The following is a 25,693-nucleotide window of genomic DNA, read 5'->3' on the forward strand; positions in this document are numbered from 1 at the left end:
ATAAATACTAACAAAAACTGGGTTGAATGAAATCAAATTAAGTCCAAAGATAACCTCTCTGTGAGTAAAACATGTCTAACATGAAGCACACTAATAACACAAAAAGTGCACAAGCAAACTCAAGCACTGCCAAATGAGTTGTGATAGTTTAGTAGAGAGAGAAAGTCACATGCATCATGTAGGCATGTCCTGCTGCGATTGTTGACGATGTAATACATGATTTGCATGAAAGACATGTTGGAATCTTACAATTCCAATAAGAACAGTGGAAGGCTTGTGACATGCATAAAGAAAAAATTTGCATGTAAAGAACAGCACTGAACAGGAACAGCTCATCTTGTGAGAGGATATGAGTGCTGAATCAGAATTAATGGTCTGCTTTTAAAAATATTTTTCACTTACATAAATACACAATAAAGATTACAGACTTAATGAAAATTACTACTCATCATTACCTGCAACATATAATTGTCACTTCTTTGAAGAAACTCCACAAATTTTGATATGATTCCAGTGTGAATTACCTCATCAATTGGTGGATTAGGTTCTGAAAACATTTAAAAAGTATTACATATTTTGCCCAACGCTGGGAAATAGTTAAATTGATTTGACGTGTTGACCAAATATGTGCAATATAACTAAAAAAGTGAAACAAAAACTTCTTGATTACAAATTCATTAGACACCTAATATTTATTCACAACATACTTAAAGGTTTAAATTTCAGCAGTTCTAAGATATTTATGTTTATTTTTACATTTTAACTTTCACAAATTTCTGAACATTGTTTTTTTGGGTAAATTAGCACTCTCCAGCACTTTTGTAAAAATTATTTGCATAAGCTAGTTCAATGGTGTACAATACTGCAATATGTGCAGCAGCACACCTTGGAGAAGTTATGATAATTTGAAGGTGTTATATGGTCAAGAATAAATTTATGGCTAAAGAAATATGCAACAGTCCTTTTCAAGGAAGAATATGTGTATTGCAAGATCACTAAATAGTGGGATTCCATTATTTTTCAAATTAAAACTCAAGAGCAGAGTAGTTATGACACCAACAGGCTCTGAAAGATAGCCTCTTGTCAATCCAGATCAATGATCTTATTTATAATCAAGTCTAACTTAAAAAGAAACAACATTGTGATAAAACTGGGCATACTTCCTGATACCATTAAACAGATTAAAAAAAGAACACATATGTACATCTAACAAATGATCACATACTAAAATCAACTGTTGTTTTCATGAGAGAGCTTGCCAAAAAACTAGATTAACATTATGTTACATAACCACTCACACATCAAATTACAAATACAGATTCAATGGACATTTGGGAATATTTTTTGCTTAATATTGGTCTTGAAATCCATTGCCAACAATCATTAAACCATAATTAAATTTAATGTATGTAAAGAACATAATACATTTTTCAATATAACTAGTATAAAGAAGACAGATAGCATTCTGTTAAAACATTCAGTATGTTTTCTACACAAAAAACTCCCATTATGCTATTATAGCAAAGTCATTACATTCTGTCAAAATGTGGGATGTAATTTTAATCTCAAACATCTTTCACAAAAGTTTATGAAAATGTAAATCTAAGTGCACATGCAAAGAAAGTAGTTTCAAGTGCAACACTACCAGTAACGTCATTCATAAAACTGAATCAACTCTTTCAGAATAGGATCGATCTTACAGACCAACCTTCTGACCATTTTGTGCTTATTAGTTTTCATGTTACAATATTTAAATAATCAAACATCTTCATGTAATTTTGCAGATTATCAGATCTTTTTAAGAAGTTTTTCTCATCCTTTTTCTCTTTTCAAATCTTGACTATCCAATATGCAACATAATTTTGATTTTAAGATTAAAAATACTTTTATGCATCAGAAAGTGTTTATATTTCACAAGTGAAATTTTTATAACCTCTCAACATAATTACGAAACATTTTATAAGAAAATAACAAACTATTTTGTCTGTTATTTTCATTATGAACTCTGTACATGTTCAGTCACTTTGACTGACCTCAGAACCACTGTAAAAAATTAAGAAATAAATATAAATTATGCTTATTCTATCTGGAATAACTCCAAATTATAACTTGAAAACATTTAGTCTAAATAGCTTAAATCTTGTAACATTATACATTTAGATATATATATTATTTTATTATATCAACCTTAAAGCCATGCATGTATAACATTACAGAAGTTACAATGATATGGGATATGCGCACTCATGTTACCATATTCAAGAATATAAAGCTGGCCTTTACAAAGTGACCTGTATTGGCTGGGTTTTAGTAGACTAGTATTTCGAAAATACATCACATTTCAGCTATAATACATTATATACTGAAACTTTTCTTACAACTTAAAACACTAAAAGAAGTATAGCAAAAAAATTCTTCTGGTTACAAACTTCATTGCTTGCCCTAGGTTGCTAGGACTTATCAAAAGTCGTTTTAAATAAATGTTTTAATTTTCCTATATTGATAACGTGTTTCTTATAGGTACATCCCTCTCTCACGAGATTAGCCAATCTTTCCTACTGCTCCCCTCTATATATGAAAACTTTTACTTCATACATGCTACAAGCTCCTCTCCTATTGGAATTGTATGCTTTTAATAAGTATCTCATGTAAATCAGCATGTGTTACTTCTCCACCAAAGAAGCATGACATGTCACACATGACTCTCTCTATTTGCCTCTATCAAACTATCACTTTAAGGTTTAACAGACTTAAATGCAAGATGAAAGTGGGAAAGTGTGGGTGTAAGAAAGTACTTATCAGAAATGCATTTTCAGAATAGAAGAATTATAACTTCTGATATGGTACTTTTCTCTTCTCATAAGATTTATTGGAATCCCACACTGATTAGGTGGCAGGACTGGTGTGAGTGAATGACAGAAGTACCCCTAAAAGCATTTGAGGGATACCCTTAAAAATAAGAGAGTCAGGTTCAAAGATCACATGAATGAAACTGCACCACTTCTGGACCAGGTGTACTCTTTGCCAATCTGTAAAATGAGTAGTTTATAAGGGTGGAAAATAATAGGAGCACATCCAAGTGGGAAAGAACAGTAATCTTCAACATGTAAATATATATTTAACTTAATTGCACAAAGTATAAAAGTGAAGAAAACAATGAATGTGCACCTAGGTGTACAGTGGCTACAGTATGATAGACCATATTCAGTAAATCAGCTACATCAAAAACTCATATTGCTGGAAGCCAATATCCATGTGGAAGTTGGAAGCTCCAAACCAAAGGGGTGAATTGAAATCTCACTCCTTTGTGAATGCATATTGCAAGATTGCACATTATCTACACCCACAGAACACTACCACCTTAGTTTGCACTGAATGGTTATAGTCATGTTTGTGTGGAACCCACTGAGAACAGTGCAGCCACAGTCAATCACCCCATCAGTTTCAAACTGGGAAGTGGCAAGGACTCCCATATCACACTTGAAGAAAAGGGAGAGGAGCATTGGAGAGCCTGAAGGAATATCATCATATAACTCTGTGTGAAATAGGTGACAATGAAACCTTTTTTTAAAAAACAGACCACACCAATTTATTCCAAACAAAGCAAGGCAGGGATGGGCAGTTATCCCCTTATGGTTTACTCATTTAGTTCATGGGTGGTATAGTCCAGAACAAGCAATTTCAGGAAACAATTATATTGCAAGGTTATTCATCTACAAACAATCTTGTGGAACATCCCCATCTCAACAATGTGTATTGCAAAGCCACAAAAATAAAGCAGACATGGTTTGGCAAAAAGAGGGAACAGATTCACAGCCTGACAGACCACAAGAATGTTAATATACACACACCTTTCATCTACAGACAAATGGCTCAAAGCTACCTGGGAATTGACTCATGCACCTAAACCCTGAAGGGATGCATACATGGAAAGATTAAACCAGAACAAAGAGAAGAAAATGGGATGCCAGCCAATGTATGGGTCTTGTCAAACCACCACTGCAGGTAATCCATCAGGGTATGAAGAAGGGTAATGGGCTGGAAAAAGAACTTGAGCAATGATTTGTTGATTGTGAAGAGCCCACTGAAGGAATTGTATTTGTGCATGACTGAGATGAGCATTGAAAGACATCAAAGTGAGTGAGCTATTGAGTAGTTTGGAGGAAGGACTTCTTCAATTTGATTAACCAACCCACCTTAGCAGCCACTAGAAGGAGTTTACAAGTATGACTGGCCAACTCCAATTCAAAATAAGCAGAAAAATGAAATGAAATAAGCAGCTGAATTAAATGATTAAAAGGGGACAAATAAATGACAGGCTTTAGTTCTTGGTTTTCTTAGTAACAACAGAGTCTGGAGTAAAATCTCATGAAGGAAGTGGGACAAGTTTGATGGCTCTGACAGACACAGGGTGGTCACAGAATCCCAAGATAAAGGAAAGGAAACAGGCAGAGGAGACAATGGAGGTGCAGAAAAAAATGGGACCATGAATCCTTCCAATAAAACCTGGATATGAATAATCTTTCATAAAAGGCACAAGTAATAAAGAAAATCAACAAGATGAGCACCAAATGGGAAGTCACCAATACTGTTGGCAATGAAACATGTTGAATGAAATGAGCACCCCAAAAAGGGACTGGTAAAAGTTGGGAGTCAGAAGGAAAATAACAGGTGCCACACTGAGCTCTGACCAAGACAAACAAGCAACAGAATAAAAGAGTAATCTGTTGTACTGATGCAATTCATAAATCCAAAAGCTCAGGTATTGTGTGAAAGACATCACTACAGAAACAGGGCCATACATAAATCCCAAAGATAATAGTAAATAGATGCAAGTTAAAGTCGTATCACAATTTAGAAGGTCTCAATAACAGAAATACCATGTATGAAAAAGCCAGGGCTAAAGATGACAAACAAGCCAACACAGAAAAAATAAAAGAAAGGATGTCCCCAGAATACACCAAGATTTTTGTGGAGAGCTTCAGAATATAGATGGTAGAGACGTACTGTAAAAAGAGTTGTAAAGGTAAGAGAAAGGCAAAATTATTGACTACAGGTCAGAATTAAAGGAAATTTGGAGACAACACCCTAAACAGGCAAAATGGAATCTTACAATTTTTGGCCCAGAAAAGGGCATTTGCATGATGATTTGCAAGAGCAAACCAATCCAAAGTCCATGAGGAGGGTATCATACTAATCCTCTCATTTAATTGTGATGCAAATTGGTCACTGTGTACCCAAATATCTGGGGTGAGAAGAAAAGTAAGTGGGGATGGAAAAACTGCTCAAGTAGTAAGGAAGGATGCAGCTTATATGAAATAAGGAAAGGGATAAAACATCACATACCTGAGAAAAGAAATAAAAAAAACCCATATCAGGCCTAACTTATTGCCCAGGTGGTATATAGGAAGGTATGGCAAAATCAGGAGGATGAAATAGGCAATTCAAATCCTTCTCCACCTGAACAGGCTCAGAAAGTAGAAGTGAAAGAAATGAAGACATGAGTATACTAGAGACAAACATGAAATTTTAAAGAAACAAAAACACATCCAAGCACACACACTGCCAAATGAGAAATGATAGTTTAGTAGAAGTGTACAGAAGCAGTTACATCCATCATGCTCCTACTGGTGAAGTAACATGATTTTCACAGGAGACATGTTGGAATAATTTGATTCCAATAGGGGAAGCATAAAGCCAAAATCTGCATACAGAGGGGAGAACTGGACAAGAATAATTAATCTTGTGAGGAAAGGAAAATACTGCATTGGAATTGTAAATAATTACATTATTACCATTGTATTCCACAATTTATCAAGCTTAGTAAGAAAACTGCACTTGGATCTAAAAAAATATTAAATTTTGAGTTCACTAAAGTCTTACCATTTCAAATGTAGCATTAAAAGAATGAGTTCATCTCCTAACTATTTCAAAAAGGCTGGGTAAGTAACTAATGGACATTCTAAGCTGTCAATTGGTCATTCACAAGCCATACACTGAAGTAATCGTACATAAAGGACCATTTCCAAAATGGAAAGAGAGAACAGATACAATGCATTTGATTCAGTACATAAGTTATATCTCAGTAATATAAAAAAATTATGTTCTTATTTTATATTCTAGCTTGTCAATACTGGTAATTTGAGTTTGTAATTCATAGGAAACAGCCTTAGTATTTTGACATTACAAACACCTAATTTGAACCAGTGATGCATTCAACATACCACGAAATTGATATTTAGTTGTTCTTTTAATATTTACTTTTAAATTAAGAAATTAACTAGTGTATAATTCTAAAATTTGAATTATAATCTAAAATTTAATATCATATGTATTAATACAAATTCATGAAATAAAAAAGTAACAAATGGAAAGAACTACTTTTGATGTAGCATATGCATCTTCACAAAATCTGGTAGACTTTTAGTAACAATTGCAAGTGTTTTGTATACAAGAAAAAGAAACAAGATTTTTTTAATGAAGTATTTTTAATAAAGATTTATTTATGGAAAGGAAGTCTGTTTTGTTACTAGTCCAAATGCAAAGTGATTTTCACGTTATGATTAAAATACTATTTTTTATCCCCAAAATCTCTATTATTTGTGTAATCTTTAAAATCTCCTAAACAACATTTCAAATGTTTGTTTTCAATAAGACTTTATATTTTGTATAATTTTCTCTACTCTAACTATGTGGGGTCTGTAAATTTTACCAATCTCATAACCACCATAAAAATAAATTAGAAAATAAATATAAACTATCCTTTTTTTCATTCTAAAATGAGTTCAAATTATAACACAAAAATACAAATGATTAGTCTTAGTAATTTAAGTCTCATAATGATATATATTTATTATTTTTATTATACTGCCCTTCCAGTTGTGCCTGGCTAACATTATATAATCTGTATTCACATGGCACACACATTCACTCATGTTACCATATCCAATAATATAAAACTGACCTTTGGTCTTTCCAAAGTGACCCAGTCTTGAGTGTGTTTTAGTGGACTAGTATTTTGTAATATATAGTCACATTTCAATTATTATATATTACACATGCATATAGATTATTATTATAGAAAACAGTAAATCAGGAAGTAAAGCAAACAATTATATCTTCTAGCTATGACCTTTAAACTCTGTTACTGCTAGATGTAAGTTGTTAAGCCTCCTTTTATATACTTGCACATGGAGGATATGAAATGAAATATTTTCTTTTAGGTTTTATGTACACAGTTGAACAATCACAAAATCTTATATTACTATATCAATACCACAGAATTCCACTATAATTTCTCAAACTTAGTAACTAAGCTGTATTTAGGTCTTAAAATATATATAAACTTTCAAACAGACTAAAGACATAACCCACATTCTTGAAATCTTGGTTGAACATAGCACAAGACTTACAAAAATTAATATTTAGATGTGTTATTTTAATATTTACTTTTGAATTAAGAAATTAACTCCTGTATAATACTAAAATTTGAATGTTAATCTACAATTTGATAAACTGATTGACAAATTCATAAAAAGGTAATTTCAATAAAATTTTAAATGCAACTCAAGAAATGTGATATGGTCTTTGAACTATAACCCACTGTGTAATGGTTAACTGATATCTTTTAAATTATAACAAATATGAAAGTCAATATCAACATAATTAACATAACTTGGTCTTATTTTTGTTTAAGTATTTAACAAACAAATAATATTTGCAACAATTTGCATAAAGTGGTTAGGGCTACCAAAATGATTGTATAAAAGTTCATAAAGACCCCTCAACAGAATAAAAATATGCATCATTTGTCAAAATAATACATCACTGAATAGAGAATATGTAATTACATGAGTAAAATTTGTTTCCAGGATTCACAATCCAAACTAGATTCTAGGGTAAATTACTAAATATAAAACAAAAAGTTAAATTTGCACAGAAAAAAAGCAAACAAGTCAAAAAACAAGAAAGTCACAGCATTTATTCATGTATAAACAGCTTCACTGTTCAGTTTAATACAAGCAGAATTCTGATATTTTTGGTAAGGAGAAGTTTCCACATTCCTGCTCAAGACAAAGAATACAGTAAAATAATCATTTATCATACTGTAAGTCACAACGAAAGTTCCTAGTTTAATATTCAACAATTACAATTCACTCACATCAATAACTATTCTTATGACACATCAAATGATAAGCCCCACAACCTATACCAGTTTGAACAAGTCTACAGCACCCCCTTAAGTTGAATGCACCAACATTTTAGAGTGATGATAAAGAGACCAGGTCAAGCCTAGTGATGTTTTTGTTGTAGTACTTAATCTCTGCCTAATGTAGAGAATTAGAACAAGATTACAACCATTTGTATTCTGTATGTAAAGGCATCAATTAATTAAAACAATTTTAAAGTAATTAATAAGAAAATATAGTTCTATAAACTGAAATAATAGAAGTCTTGAGTTGCCAAGGTATTTGATGAAAAGTTATAATTTTTCTGTACTGAAAATGTATTTCTGATAGGTACATACCTCCTTTAACATTATTACCTTTTCATTTGGTGCTGCCATCTGATTACAGACTTTTTATTACTAACATATACCACAAGACTTATGCTTGTCTCTGTTGAAATTAGAAAATTCCAACATGTTTCTCATTAAATCATCATATGTCACTTGTTAATCAAAAGGAGCATTACATATTCACATGATGCATGTGGTTCCCTCTACACTCCCCTACCTCACCCTCACTCCAAAGTTTGGTAGAAGGAGTGTGCACCAGCAGTAGTGGGGAGGGATGGTTGGAAGTGTGAGGAAAAAAAGAGTGAATACCGATGGAAAATAAATTGTCAGTGTAGGATACCTCTGATTATGAGTGTAAAATTGGGGGGGGGGTCACTGTACCACTTCTGAACCAGGTATACTCTTTGCCCTTGAACATAATATGGGGAGCAAAGGCAAAAATGTGAGATATGGCTGTGGCATGTCAACTCATACACAAGTATGCAGCACGCAGTACCTCCTCAATAGGAATCAAAAACCTGCAAGGATAGGATGAGGACCATACCTATTTCATCTATAACCCAGGAATTGGGGATTAAGATCTACACCAATTTTAGGATACTTTAACTCATGTGAGGACTTTAATGTATTGGTTCACTCCAAATAAAAACCTTCTCTGCAGAGAACCAACATCCCACAAGGATAAGGCAACAACACCCAACTGAAGGGGTGAACTGCATGTAAAGGCTCAACTCCAGGTGTTCCAAAAGTGTAACCACACAGTGTATTGGTTCATATCCCACAAGAGTAGGATGAGGACACCCAATCTGTACAAGCAATACCAGTGGAGCCCACATATTACTACACCAGCATCCTACTTCCTAATGACTGGTAATTGCCTTTCCATGTAAAAGTCATCTAGGAGTGAGCATCCATGGTCCAGTAACCAAAAGGCTTGGAACTGGAAAGTGGCAAGAACTCCCATACTTTACTTGAAAAAGGGGGGGAAGTAACACACTGGGAGTCCAGAGGACTGTTGTCATCAGAGACAGTGCAATGAGCAACCATGAAACCTTATTTTGTAAATAAGACCATACTAAGAACTTCACCCAAGGCATGAGAGGGATGAGCAGCTATCCCCATCTACTTTACCCATGCCATCCACAGGTGGTACAGTGTGGAATGGACATGCTTATAAAACAAATATCACAAGGTTATTCACATGCAAAAGATCTTGCAGAACCTCCATATCTACAATGACAGTGTGAAACCATGGACAAGAGCATGCATTCAACAAAACATAGAGTGCAGATTTAATAAATAAAGAATATCTGCTCAGTCACTACTCACCACACAGTGAAATCCAAGAAATTAATGCAGATCAGGGGCTCCTGTAGGGAAAGAAAGCATGAAGAAAGACTTACCCAGGTCTATGCTGCAGCAAAGTGCAAAGTATAGCCACAGGCAGTAGGAAATACCCCAAGGAGACCAAAATTGCAATACAATGGAGATAATAGGAGACTTGTATGGTGGATAATATGCTCAAATGCAGAATCTCCTTCAAGGCTAATTTAGAGGAAAGGAAGGTAAACTGTGAAGAGGCAAATGGGAGGTGAGGGAAAACAAATGATGGTAAGGTAACATGGGCAATAAACCAATTAATAAAAAATGAAACTAACTGAAAAGGTTAAAGGAAGATACCAGGAGGAAGAGAGTTACCTGGGAATAAATAACTAGAAATATGCATCATCTAAGGAAACTGCACAGACAATATAACAACCAGTAGTACATACTTGACATAAACATCTAAAGATCTTTACAAAGGTACAATAGGAGAAATTAAAGGAAATTAGATGAAAAGGAGTTAACCTCATGAGTTGTTCAAGACAAGAAAGAAAAGAATGAACTAAAGAGAGAAGAGGACATGGAATGTGGTAAAGAGTGTGAGGGATAGCATAGCAAATATATAAGACTGATGCCATCCACAGGTTAAGAGTGGAAATAAAGAACACAAGGCAAAAGAAGAAAAGAGGTAGATTAATGGAATACAACATGAATGTCCAATTGAGAAGCACCAGAATGTGAACATAGCTAATGTACCTGGAAAAAAAAAAAGGAATAAAGAGTAGGTAAGAACAGCAGATGTAAAATGGTGGTAACAAAGAACAAGGGGAATAAGGAAAATACAACTGACATAAGAACCAGAACACACTGCCAGGAACAAGACAGTCAGACATGAAGATGAAGAACAGGAAAGTTGGAGCATAGAACAGGTGATGGCAATTAATGAAGGAATAAAAGGAGAGGGAGGGAAGGAATAACTGAAATTGGAGCAAGAAAAGACCATGGTTGAACAGGCCAGGAAGGAACAATCCAAAGGATCAAGAATGAAGTGTTAAGGAGAATGGAGATGAATGGACAACACAACCAGAGAGGAGGATAAAAAAGATAACATGTGCAACCAGATCCAGATGAAGGCAGCCACAGCTAAAACCCAATGATGAGGAGCAGGAGACCTAACTAACTGGTGAAAAGAAGAAATTAAAGTAATAATAAGAGGAACAAACCATTGAATGCCAAGTAAGTGAAATCAAAGAATGAAGGGAACACTATCATGTAAACTAATTCTAGTCTAGAGAACAATCTGAAAAAAAGTCTGGAAGCATTCTGTACGTAACACATCAAAATAATCTAACCATTGTGGACCCAAAAAAACTTGAATGGTATTATGACTGGGTATATCCATGGAAATATGAGTCACAACTGTTAAATGGTCAGATTTAAACATGACCAATCAATCCCAAGAAATAGGAAACAAGAATCCAACAGCAAGGAGCTCTAGAATAGTGATAAGAAAAGAACATACAATCTCAGACTAACAGCCTGAAGCCAGACTGTGGTTGATATACATACCTCAGCCCCAAATGGACCCATCAATGAATAGAAGAAAATCTATTCATGAACTAAGGAGTATTGTTTCCACAGAAGTATGAACCTGGACCCACCAATAAAACAGATAATCAATATGGTAGTAGTGAAGAAGGGGAATGGAAAAATCCAAAAGCAATATTCCATCTGCTGTGAGTGACCCATTAAAGGGACTTCAGGCAAGCCAGACCAAGAAATAAGAAAGGAGTCTTCAAAGACTATACCTAAAAGCAATAAAACATTTGGAGAAGAAAAGAAAGAAGCAAACAGAATGTACAAAACAGCTTGTACTAGAGAATAAAGTGAAGAGGAAAAATTATGTCCAATTTGATCTGGTGACTAAGAACCCTCACAGAACAAGATCCTAAAAGGATGAATGGAAGGACTTCACTTAGCCATAAAAAAACAACAACAGGCTACTCAGTCCCATTGGTGAAGAAGGCATAACTAAGGAAAAAGGGGAGGAATAGGGTCACAAAATTAAAGAGCAAATGACAAAACATCACATCCCTGAAAAAATGCCAATGAAAACCAACAGAATCCACAAGCAGGGTGCAGGAAGACAATATACGTTGGAGGGAAGGAGGGGTTGTTGAAATTCTCATTAACTATGCAAAGTACAAAAGGCACAGGGAAAACAAAGGATGTCCATAGAACATTCAAACTCCTGGCAAGCAAAGGCTGATAAATCATTCAATAGGTCACCAGTACCTGTGATCTGAAGTGTAGCTACATATGAAATAGACGGACTCAAACTAGTAATATGAACTTTGGAATCCACATTTAAATTTTGTCAAACAAGCAAAAGATTTGGAGGCAATGTGGGTACAGAAATGTTTTCAATTTAAAAGAGAAATGAAATAAACTAAAGTGGAAATGAAGCAAAAGAAAAACCACTTCAAGCCCAAAATGGAACAAAAGAAAGACATCTACACTCAAGCTCTGCCAAACAAGATACAAGAGTTAGGTAGGGAAGTATAGAGAGAGCCACATGAATCATGTGAGCATGTCATGTTCCTATTAGCAAACAAGTAACATAATTATTTGCATGAAAGACATGTTGGAATCTTCTAATTCCCACAGGGAGAAGCATAAAGCCCTTAGTATGTATTACTAAAACGTTTGCAGTAACAGGACAGCACTGAACAAGAATAGCTGTTCTTGTGAAAGGAGGTAAGTACTAAATTGGAAAACAAATTTTACATACTAAAAAAAAAAGTTTAATCTCCAACCTAATATCATGTAACTAAGCATCACCGATTAAGTAATTATGGGTTCTTTCTTTGGTCAGTTATTTTACAACAAAAATGTATTCTTAATAATTACAACTCATTGATATAATTACTATTTCTCTTTATAGCTTTTATTTCCCTTAGTTACATCCAAAACTTCATACTGGGACATTCCTGACTTCATCTGCTATCTTAAGAATAACAGTAAAAACTATTTATTGCTATGTTAAACCCTATATTCATAACAAAAAATGGTATTTCACAAACAGTACAGTAATTTGAAATAATAAATTTTATTAACTATAAAAACACAATTTCTATAACTCTTTTCCTTAATTTCAAGGAAACTACTCTGGTAAATACCTACTACAACTTCAAGAATAATTACACAAAAATGAGATATTCAGAATAATGTTAAAAATTTAGATTTACCAATATCATTATTTACTTAGCTAAACTGAATTCAATTAATCTTAAACTAAAACTGCAAATATAAATTTGGTTGCAAAAACATTTGCTAAAGCTCTGGCTATTTATTTTGAGAGCATATTGTTGAATTTCCTTATCATTCATCAACCAACTTCAAGTTTAAAGTTTTAATTGCTATACAAGTGTTTGTAAATATTTTATAAAAAGGATTTCAGTAAAACACCCATTTCTTTTTCTATCTTGCTAATTTGAAAACATACCGACTCACCTCTAGAAAGAAGTTTCCTAAATTTCTGAGTAGCATTAAGCTGTTGCTCTGTGTCATTACTACAAATGGCAGCTACCACTTCAGGTGTAATCAAAGGCTGAAAAATGTATTGTATGAAAGCTATTATACGAAATTTTGTTGTAGAGGTTTAAGTAAATGGAATGAATTTAGGTATCACAATACATAATTCATACTCTATTACCTTATCTGTTACCAAATGCTGATGCATATTTGCTTGTTTTAATCTATCCTTGAAACTACACTAATACAACCTTCATCTGTCAGCTTCCTGAGAAATAGATTATTATCAATGTCACCATTACACAAATGTCTTATGACAGAAAACATGCTTGTCATCTATCCTACTTATCAGATGAGCTACAAAGGTCCACAATCTTTAAACTGGTCACTGAATGTCAACTGCTTTCTGCACAGTTTCTTTTAAAAAGTCAGTACCAAATAAAAGGAATTTCTCAACTAAAATTGCTAAAATTTCATCTTTTAAAGTGATACTTGGCCAATTTATAGAATCTTAGCATTATAACAAAGATGATCCAATATCATAATTTTATAAAATTACAAAGTTCAGAAAGTTTTAGTGTGCTTTCACCTGTTAACCTTATATGCATGGAACAGGTCCACTGGACCAAGGTCATAACATAGAATTAACACTTGCCATAATTGTGAAATTATTAAAAAATCTATATTTGTCAAGCGTTTAAAGTAAATATGAAAATTGTATTGTGAACTAAAAATTATAATGTTTAATAAAGTATTTTCAAAACATTTGTCTGTAAATTATATTATATGACTTAAGCTATAGCTAGTCTTAAAAGTTAAAACCAAAATAAATCTTTAATTCTTTTTTTCTTTCTAGAATGAGTGTAAATCAGAGAATTACATAATACTTTTACAGCTAAAGCTAATACTTTTCAAATTGGTTTAATTTATTTTTATGGTTTTACAACTGCACTTGGACTCTCCCAAAGTATGCTTTAAAGTATATTAGAGGACAGTTTTGAGTAAACAAATGATCAAATTATCAGACAGTAATTTGTAGCCTTGCAATGTGAATGTACTATAATACACTTGTTTTTTGTAGTTCATTGGATAACCTAACATTGACATTTTGTTTTTACATTTAATTACTTTTGCTAAATAATATATACTAATAAAAAAACCTATACATAAAAACGAAAAATTTAGAACTTACCACTGCTTATAGAATTTTACTTTTTCACTTTTTGTTGGTTGCCCAAAAAATAATGTAGCTTTTAACATGCATTTTGAAAAACGACACTTCAAGAAGTAAATCAGAATGCCCCCAAAAACTACAATAATTTATCTCTATTCTAACAAACTAAAATAACTGATTAGTGACATCTCACACCTCAGCAGCACATGTACTTCAATCTGCACTCAATAAAATCTACTAGGGAAACAGTGCCTTTTACTAATATAAATTAACATAAAATCATTGTAACCAAGTTGTTCACAAAATGGCTTCTGTTAGTTACGAATATGTACCACTGGCAAGCAAGTGAGTAAATATGTAATTTCAAAAGCATGACAAGTTTCAAGGAACTTTAGTGCAAGAATATAAAACATTTATTGGCATCTCAAGAAATATAGGAGATTCTTTAGATTACAGCCCATCAAGAGTTGATGCATCCATTTAGTGGACTTCCTAAAACTCATACAAGGGAAGAAAGAAAAACTAAAATAGAGAATTCACAGAAAAGGCATCACATGACACAGATAAATAACTTCTTCGCCTTCATATTACATTCTATATATTAAAGCTTATCTAATAATTAACTTTGAATTGTACTGTTTTTGTGCAAAGTTTATTGATTATAACATTGTTTAATTCAATTCTGTACAAAAGACAATCATAGTTTGACCACCCATGTATATATAGGGTTAAAGAACACAGGCTTTGCAAACAACAGATAAGATTCATACAAAAATACCCAAATCCTAGAAGTCTGTCAGGAAATTTTAATACAGAAATCCAATGCACATGGTCAAACAGGCCTAATGAAAACAAGTTGTGAATAAATGTTCTAACAAGATCATAAAATGGTTCTTCATCCAAGGCAAGAAACAGGATAAGTAAGAAATATGAATAGTTTACATTAAATTCTGTACTTCTTGGACATAATAAATAAATTAGATTGAAGGTGTCTACAAATCTGCCCTTAAAATTAAGGAGATAAAACTTACACAATATTAATATTTAACTACATTTTTATGCTAAATTTATTCAAATACCTTGATAATAAAATAGTTTAAGTTTTGAATGTAACTACAAAAATTCAAGACACATACATTGGCTTGTCCATATTGAAAGGGTTCAAACCATCAAACTTCTTTAGTTGGAGGTAAGTTAGCCAGAAAATGTGAGCAGCCTTTACAGCCCAGAAAAATACATCTCTTAACTAACCTATAACAATGCAGATAATCTACAGAGAGAACCAAGATCATCATATGTAAGAAATTCAGAAAATTTTAGTTTTATTAAAAGCCAAACACTACATCTTCTATCAAGGTTTAGCTTGAAGTTATGTAACAGTTAAAATTTTAATAAAGTATTTCATAAACCTGTGTCACAAGAAAGCTACTGGCCAGTCAAATAGGGACTAAAAGCAGCTAAAACTTGTAGAGAATGTCAAATTGTTATGTTGGTGGCACTACAGACAAAAAATGTCAAAACTGATGGATAATTTCTTTAAATAATAATTTTCAATTTTTGGTATGTTTTATTATGATGCAAGTTCAGGTTTTCAAACAATTTAGTAACCAAAGATGGTTGTGAAAGTCTTGAGGCAATCAAATTAGCCCAGTTTTGATGTATTCATTCTGCCTACTGCAGTTTTACTTCATTGAATGTTTACTGAAGTTTTCGTAACAAATTATTACTTGGATGATATAGAATTTTCTAAATGTTTAAAACTTGTAGTTCATAAACATAAAAAATAATGCAACTTTTATTATAGTTCTTATTTTAAGATACTTATGAATCCAAATCTTGTAATAAGAACATACATAAAACAAGAGAAAAAATGTAGCTCAAACAAAAAAAGAAATCATACTGATATTGAATCTTGTCCATCCTGCATTGGTGAACTAGAGACTTCTGAATCTTGCAGTGGTGAGGTGGTGTCCAAGTTCCTTCTTTTATAAAGCTGAAATAATTTCAGAAATATAGTACAGGCAAGCTAGTTGATTCCAAATAAATATACCTACACAGTTCAGTACATGTAATATAACAAAATATAAGTATATTTGTTCCCAATTAAAGATAATTTCTTTCCTTGTTAAAAAAAAAACAAAATCACAAAATATTGCAATAGCAAAATGTCTCGTGTTTGTGTGTCAAAAACGTTGGGACACCAACTGTCAATTTCATAAACTGAAATTTCTCTTTCTACATAATCTTTCAAACAGGTCATCAAGGACCATAGGCTTACACAGATCTCTCTTCCTTGATGCAGAAAGAATTTATGTCAATACCTTCATCCCTTTAAAGAAATTCCTGACATAAGTCAACCTCTGTCCTCCACAATCTCTACTTCCTTCAATCTTTCCAGTTATAACTGCATTTTCTATTTCTTCTTTCCTCATAGCATGTCCAAGAACCTGTTTCTTCCTAATGTTAATCAGCAGTTTCCTCCTGCAACCTACTCTTGACAAACTATCTTCATCTGAGGTGTGACTTGTCCAATATTCCCTTCCAGATGTTCCTTAAGAACCACAACACCATTAATTCAATTATCTTTTCCATACTTGGCGATGGTGTCCAATATTCTGATGCGTAAGTGAGAACCTATACAACATAGCAATCTAAAACAAACTCTTAGCTTTGTCTCCACAGAAATTACTATTTGTCAGTATCCTTTTTTATTTTCAGAAATTAATATTTTACTATCCCTATTCTTGGTTTTAAATCATGATCCCATCCAACATTTGATGCTGGAGCTTTACAGATAATTGAATTTATTGTTCTGCCTTACCTGCTCCTTATCATCAAATATGGTAGTACTCCATAGTCGGGACTGTGATGAAAAAATAGCACAAATAAAAATTGCCAATTTAAAATCACTTTTAAAATGTCTGAATATCAACAAAATCACTGTGTGTGTGTTTTTGGAGTAAATAAAATTTTCAATTAAGTTAGCAACCTTTCCAGACAAACATACAGAAAAAAATAACCTTATCACTCTAATTCTTTAACACAACTTTTAGAAAAAGGACACTAATGTATGTGCATGCATAATGTGACAATGTGCTACTTTGGACAATTTAATTTGAGGTTAGGTTGGTAAAGATATTGATGAGTAATAGAATCAAATTACGTGTAAGTGTGTCCCAAGTTTAGTATTTCTGGTGCACAAAAATATAGTTAATGCAAAGAAAACAAGCAAGAATCGTAAAAAATCCTTAAATTTTATAAAGACAAGTAGGGACTGATATATACACAATCTAGCTAGCTGTAATAATATAGAAGTTTTAGTGCTACAAATACAATTGAAAAAAGAAAATCAAAATTTCAAAAACTGAATTACTTGTAGTTTAAAACATTTTATCCTTACTTTGACTCAGACTAACGATATTACAGTGATTTGCCCAATCTGGTTTTCACTAACAACTTTAACTATACATGTTTACAGCTTTCTTCAAATCAGATATTAAAACTATGTAATTAGCATAACTAAACTGACATGTGCAGAGCTAAAATGTATGCATTATCTAAGTGTTTTCTGAAACAAAACCTTGAACCTAATAACTTATATTCAGTCTCAAGTTGCAAAATATTTTGCTAAACTCACTAATCTGATGAAATGTGTTATCTGTATTTTGGTACATATCCAACCCAATAATATTTCTGTTGATCTGTGCAACTCTTCAAACTTAGTATTGTTAAAATTAGATTACGTGATGCTAGGTACATTGTTACATGTAAGTAATATTGGAAAAGTTAATAGGAATAGCACTAGAAGATTATCTTATGCAAAGTAGTATGCACAACATTTCCAGGTAGTTTTCAACTTGTAAAATACAGATTGACTTTTGATGGATCTAAAGGTTGTATAGTTAGTACAAAAGTAGCATCAACTCCACTAATGTTAAACTGAAGCTGTGCTTAAATACTTTAATTTTGAAAAGAGAGAAATTCAGGTTGGCTTAATTTTCTGACAGAAAGTTTCGAGCTTTGGGCAAACAGAAGACACACTGTACCCGAAGAACAAAAACAAGTGACATAACCAAAAAATGACCCACAAAACACATACTGAACATGCCATATAAATCTGTATGAGAAGAAATTAAAAAGAGGCAACTGTTATCCTTTCAAATATGTATGTACAGACACACATACAAGCTTTCATCAATATAACTTTCTTGTACTGCCTGTAACATCTGTGCTCTCCATAAACTGAGCTTAGCCAACACTCTAAATTGGTTATTATTTTTGTGTAATTAACTTTAACTAGTTTCACAGTATGTATGGTTCCTTTATGAGTGATAAACAAAACCCAAATTGTTATATACAAACAATATTATTTATTCTTTAGCACATTCAAAAAGCACAGCACAATGTAAATTACATCCAGAAGTCAGTTACAAAGTAGTAAGTCTTATTAAACAAACCAATCCATTGCAACATACATGTGACAACCATTAGAAACATAGTTCAACGAAACCTGACTGGAGCACTCCATATAGTTTACTAATTCCCTCATGGCTTTTAATAAGCCAATGTACATGGACTGGTTTCAAAATGGCCATCTAGGTATTAACAGCCCTGTTCTATTTCTCTGTATATGGACCATCTCCCAACAAAGACATATCTTTACCAGCACAATACTGATAGAAACATTTTTTGTCAGTTCTTCTTTCATTTTCAAACTGTTTACTAACATGTCCAGTGGTTGTAGTCTATCTGTACAATATGTTGAAACAAATCTACAATAAAGGTTGTTTTGCCAATTTTCAATTTCATTTTTTCCACAAAAGTTCAAGCCCATGAAACAAGTTTTAATGTGAAACCACAAAAGAGAATTACTGAGAATATTAAGTAAATTAAAGTACTTCAAGAAATTGTAAATAAATGTACAATTATATTTTCATAAACATCAGTATTAAATCTGAAAAACTTCTGTTAACTTGTTATTAAAATAATATACATTTTTTTGTAAAATTATTATTAACCATAACAATGTAATATTTTCATACACTGAAGTTCAGATGTAAAATATCAAACCTCATGTTCACGTTTCTGTTTTCTAAGTTGTACTCCTTCTTCTTCTCGTCTACGTCTTAGCTCTTGAGCATCAAGACCAGCATTTTTGTATTGAGATCGTCGAGATGTAGACATAGTGGCTCTCAATTCTACAAATTATTAAATTAAGAGAAAAAACTATGACTTTTCAAAAATACAACAAATATTTCCACAAATTTAAAAATAATTTACATTCATGTTAAATATTTTCTGTTCTACATTTATAATTAGTAATTGAGGTCTTATACTCACTTCTACATACAGTTTAATTACTAAGAAAAATACAGAAAAAGAAATAAGTATATTTTTCAAAATAATTCAGCATGCATTTACCATATGAATAAATTCAAATTTTTCATACAAAATCTGTGCATTAAAAGTAGTTTTTTTAACTGCATTTTAATCATCTTTATGAACAAATTGGGTACTTGGTGTTCACATGAAATTTTAAGAGTTAAACATCCAATTTAAAATCCCAATACAATATTTAAAAAAAAACAATTAGAAGTCAACATTCACAGTGAAAGCAACATTTTTTCACCAAGCAACCCAAACATAGCCAATTCTGACACCAGAGAAATCGTGAAAACACAGAAAATTGAAAACTGTCTATATCACTGCTTGGGTCTTGCAAAAAGGTATCTTTGTACTGAAACTCACATTAGTTAGTTCACAGACACATGAATAGTTCACAAAAACCACAAACTGCACTTTTCTTGTTTAAAAACTGACCAAAAGACAAAAATTCCAAAATTGTTTATATCTGTTTGGAACCTGTAGAAAAGTATCCTTGTACCAAATTCAGGTAAACTGGCTGAGTAATTGTCAAAAAATACCAAAATTGTTTTTGAAGTATAATCCACCCTAAAGAAACTGAAAATGACAAACCCAACTTTTTTTTTTTTTTTACATAGCGTGTTTGATGAATGACAACTTTTATCTCTACAAAGTTTTGTTATCAAACTGTTTAATAGAAATTTGCATTAATTAGAAAACAAAAATTCAATAATGAAAAGACTGAGCATAAAATTGCTGCCTTCTGAAACTAATATTTTGAATTAGTCACAATATGTATCAATAAACAAGGTCTCCATTTACCCACTTTACAAAATCAAGTCTCAAAACTAATAGCTTATTAGAAACAGGAGAAAAGTATGTTTAAAATTTCTATATCAAGTATTTATATAAATGAATGAAATAAATAGCTTTAATATTATTGATTACATTAACTGTTAATAAGCATTACTTTCAAGTTTATTTATAAATAAATTAACATTATAACAAACAATGGCAGCTAAAAAACTTTCTAAATTATTTTATAATAAACATGAAAACCTTTTAAAACTTTGTATATGGAAAACATCTTTTCATCAATAAAGGTTGTTGATTACTTTTAAGTAGCTAAATTTAAAATTATAATTTTATTCAGTATACCAGGATGGAAAAATAATCAAGTAGCTGGGCTTGTCTAGACTTTTACATTTTATACCTGAATAGATTTTTCAATAGAAGAGAAGGAGGTTGGAAATATGAACAGAGTAAGAAATATAGAAGTAGTGCATTTGTAATTCTACTTAAGATAGTCTTATTTAAGGTCTTATTTTTTTTTTTTTTTTTATGAGGGCTTAAGTTGAGAGATGCATACAGGAAAACTGTTAGGGTTGGCAATGGATTCTTTATTAAGCTATTCTTAATGTTTATTTTATATAAGCACAAATGTTTGTATGCACCTGTTTGTCATCTAACTACTACCAGACCACTGGGTCAATCTCAACCAAATTTGTGTATGTTAGTTTGAAACAAGGGACATGTTAATGAGGGTTCACAATCTCCTTAAACCTCATAACTGCTGTTATCAAGAATTTATATTATCTTTGACTTAAGTTAAAATTAACTTCATTCATAGATAATGTCTTGTCCTTACACACACAAAAATAAAAATTCATTAAATTTTCTATAACACACACAGTGTGATGGAGGGCATACAAGCATCTTGTATACCTCGGAGAGTGAGCTAGTACTCTTTATGGAGAAATCCAAAGAAAAAAATGACTATCACTATTGCAATAATACGTATACTCAGCTGTAGTTTCTACCATCTTACTACCTTGACCCATGACATTTAAGCTTTGGGCTGTAAGACATTTCTGCATCAAATGGCTATCTATTAAGCAATCATGTTAAATACAACAGAAGAACATTAAAGGATGAGTGGTGAAAATGGGTAACAGAGTACACAACTACTGCTACTACTTTGAGCACTTCCTCTTCCTACAAAGTCACTCTGACCATCACCCAGTGTAAAAAAGAAACTTCTACACTTAGCCAAACTTGTACTCACACTTAGTGCCTTCACTTTTAATGGCAAATACTACAAAAACATCTAAACATAATCACTACAGTGACTAAAATGAGATCTACCTTTGCCTACCATATTGCTGGATACACCAAAAACCAATGAAGTATTCTCACTACATTGACAATATACTAGAGATTCCATACATCTGATTTAGAAACTTTTCTATACTTTGTTTTTCTCCGACCCTTCTTTACAATTTACTTTGAAAATATCTGACACAGCACTCCCCTTTCAACATTAACATACATATGCAAGACAGCTATCTGTCCACTAGTATATGTTACAAAGAAACACATTCACACACTTATACCTATATTTTCAATCTTCACACCCATACTCTAACAACAACAAAAAAGTCAATACCTTAGTCAATTTCTTTGACTATTCAAACTAAGTAGTAATGATGAAAACTGTAAATCTAAATCCAAAGATATTAATTTTTTTCTCTAAAAGACACTACCCTGATCCTATCATCCACAATGCAGCCATCAAAACTAGCTCATATACCTACAAGCAAACACTTGAGCCTACCACGAAAGAACACCCTGATCATATTCCACTTATGCTAACATAACATCAAACTAACAAGAAAATCAAAGATATTATACTAGACAATTACATAATATTTATTGAAGACCCTACCACTAAATCTCTTTTCAAGGACCCACCCATTATTTCATACAAACATAAATCCTGGTGCACAATAATCTTACAGAAAAATGAAATGATACTCCAGGCACTTACACACACATGAGACAGATGTGGTTTACATGAATGATTTTCTTTCCTTCATATTTTTATTTCACATATTTTTGTTTAAATTTTAACTGCTATCCATTTTATCTTTTCATTATTTTTGTAATTTTTATGTAAGTGATATAATTTTGCACAGAAATTTTATGGTCAAAATTACAAACATTATACACACAATTTTTTGAACCCTGGATTAAACCTTTGTCCTATGCTGTATGATCTGAAAGAATTCAGTTCAAAACATCACCCTTCTTTAAATAAAAAATATAAAAACTAGGCAACTGTTCAACCTAATAAATAAGTTTCATCAGACTGCGTATACCATGTTTTAAGTATATATGATAAATACTGAGTTCTTAAAGTTTATACAAAACTTTTGGTAATATAATAATGAATCACGTAACAGTATTATAAACTGGGTGAAAGTTAAGGATTTTTGCATTATTTAGCATATCATCCACCCACTCATTTCTTTATTCTCCTAACATGAGCAGATACCTCAGCTTGTGAGATACATTTCTTGATGATAATGCCATAATTCATTCATTTCATTCTGATTTCAAACACCTGCTTAGCCTTATTATTTTTTCATCTCAATAAGTATGATACTTATAATGTAATTCATACACCTGTTCAAAACATAGTATAATAAAAAAGGTAATAAAACACATTTACAAACTTTTAAAGACAAAATATACATCCAGTTACAAAATAAATTAAATTTCACAATCTTGATTAAAATAGAACATTTACTTAGTCATATATTGACAGCTTACCTACATGTACACATTTGAGGTGTTGAAAATCTCATAAATTTTGGTATTAAATAAGCCAAAAAAGGGGATACAAAAGAAAAATTCAAATGTGTTGCAACTTCGTCAGCATTCACCTCATTTTTTCATTGAAGCTTGTTATAATGAAAAAGGTATGTAATTAAAAATAGACAACAATCAAGAATGAAGAGAATATTTCCAAAAGAAGCATAATACCCCAAAAGCTCTGTTATAAAGATCAAATTACCTTCAGTATCATTTGGAATATGCATATATTTTCAGTATATGACATGAGAATGATTTTCTAAATTGAGTTCCTGTGTACCATGGCAGTATAAATTTTGTAATTTGATATTATACAACAGCTAGGAAGACAATGAATAAGATGATTTGTCAGTGTTTGTTCCCTTGTATGTTGGCAGCCCAGTTGCATGGGGATTGAATTTCTAGAAGTTACTCCTCAGGTAATGTAGAAAAAATTAGCTGCTTTTCTTACACTTATTCTGAAGTTTTTTTTCTGTTGTTGATAGTTGTTGTTTTTTTTTCTTAAGATAGGAGAGAGTAAATTACTCAAAACCTTTATCTAGTCATGAATTAACTTCCACTTAGTTCAACATTTATCAAGTTTCCTTTTTGATAAATCTTCATAATTGTAATGGCCATTTTTTTGTTCTTCTAAATCCAGTTTCACCTTATAAAATAGTTGTTGATCTTTTCATGGCTAAATACCCATTAGAAACTTAAAAACTGAGGAAAAAACATCACTGTATGAATGGTGCCTTTGTAACACAACAGTCTTCTCTATTAACTTATAAATACTTAATGATATATCCCTTTCTTCCAGAATCTTATATTTCTCAGTTTTCAGGACCAGTGATTTAATTATAAGATAGGAATACCAAACTTACATAATTATTTTATCTGGCAATTTTTGAAGGTATAACCTGAATCATAACTGTAGAATATGCAATGTGAAAAATAATTATTACAACAATCTCACTGTATATATACAAACCTACAGATAACAAGGGGCATTTGACTCTAGAAGGTCATCATTGGAAAGTCGTGGCCTCCACTTATGTTACAGCAACTAATTCTATGCATCAACCACCCTATTAGCAAAATTATCTTAACTGGAGCATGGCCTATCTTTTCCAAACCTCAAGCTTGTGTTCTGTCATTCCATTATCTTCAGAGTATAGTACAAAGAAATCAGAGGCTTTACTCCTATCAATCCCACTGTTAATATTGTAAATGTTAACATTTTCCTTAACTGAAATGTATTTCAGACAGGTACTCACTATTCTATACAACAAAAAGTTATAACCTTATACTACTATCATGAAGATTTTTTAATGCATCATAGGGATTAAATGTTTCAGGGACCATCCACATCTCTACCTACAAAATCTCATGCAATGAATAAGCATGGATAAAGTTAAAAGAAGTTGCAAGATGACAAACCTGATGTAAGGACACAAGAAAAGTGTTGTCACTAAGAAGAATAAACTAGTCACTCGCAGTAAAATAAGAATCCTATGACAAAAGGAAAAATACACTAAGTTACACTGAAGAAGATCAGTTCCAGTGAGATAACAATGAACAACTTATACAAGACAAAAGAGGATGTGCCATGATAACTCTAAAGGGAATGACATGAAGAGAGAAATCAACCATCTGAGCAATCCAAGTTTTGGGAAAGTAGTGGTCAAGAAGGAAGATTAAACTGTGTTTTGTGATAAGTAATGTGGGAAGCATCCAATAAAACAAAAACAAAAGAAAGCGCAGCAGCTCACACAAGTAAGGAAGAGAAGAGAATGTGCCTAAAACATTAAAAAAAAAATTGAATCACTCCAGAAACAGATACTTTATCTGGATTTTGAATACCAAAATGGAGACTGCAAGGGTGGAAACTGTATGTTGAAGGAAAGACAGTTAGAATTCCTGCAGTGGAAATAAATTAACTGAATACACCAGAAAATACTAATTTAGGGCAATGATCTGGTTAGATATGTTATTAGATCCACTAGCATGGCCTAAACCCCAAAACATAATAAACTAACAACTGAACATAATTGGTCTAGGATCCAAATGAGAAAGACTAGAGCAAGAAAAAAGTTTTTAAGAGCAAGTTCCTCCCTATCAGTTGATAGAAGAAATGATGGAGGATA

The 25,693-nt window shown here is 32.1% G+C and overlaps 1 protein-coding gene across 1 annotated transcript in view; it reads right to left on the reverse strand.

Annotated features, from left to right (window-relative positions):
* Positions 1–25,693, reverse strand: part of LOC143258605 (importin subunit alpha-7-like) — a 59,662-nt gene that overhangs the window by 29,640 nt on the left and 4,329 nt on the right. The window contains exons 2-5 of the mRNA XM_076517809.1: positions 19,620–19,747; positions 16,450–16,542; positions 13,355–13,451; positions 456–547 (exon numbers count right to left, since the gene is read on the reverse strand). Of these exons, the coding sequence (XP_076373924.1) occupies positions 456–547; positions 13,355–13,451; positions 16,450–16,542; positions 19,620–19,733 (396 nt within the window). The 5' untranslated portion in view covers positions 19,734–19,747. The remainder of the gene's footprint in view (positions 1–455; positions 548–13,354; positions 13,452–16,449; positions 16,543–19,619; positions 19,748–25,693) is intronic.

Source organism: Tachypleus tridentatus, chromosome 8 (assembly GCF_004210375.1).
Source record: "Tachypleus tridentatus isolate NWPU-2018 chromosome 8, ASM421037v1, whole genome shotgun sequence".
Classification (NCBI taxonomy): domain Eukaryota; kingdom Metazoa; phylum Arthropoda; class Merostomata; order Xiphosura; family Limulidae; genus Tachypleus; species Tachypleus tridentatus.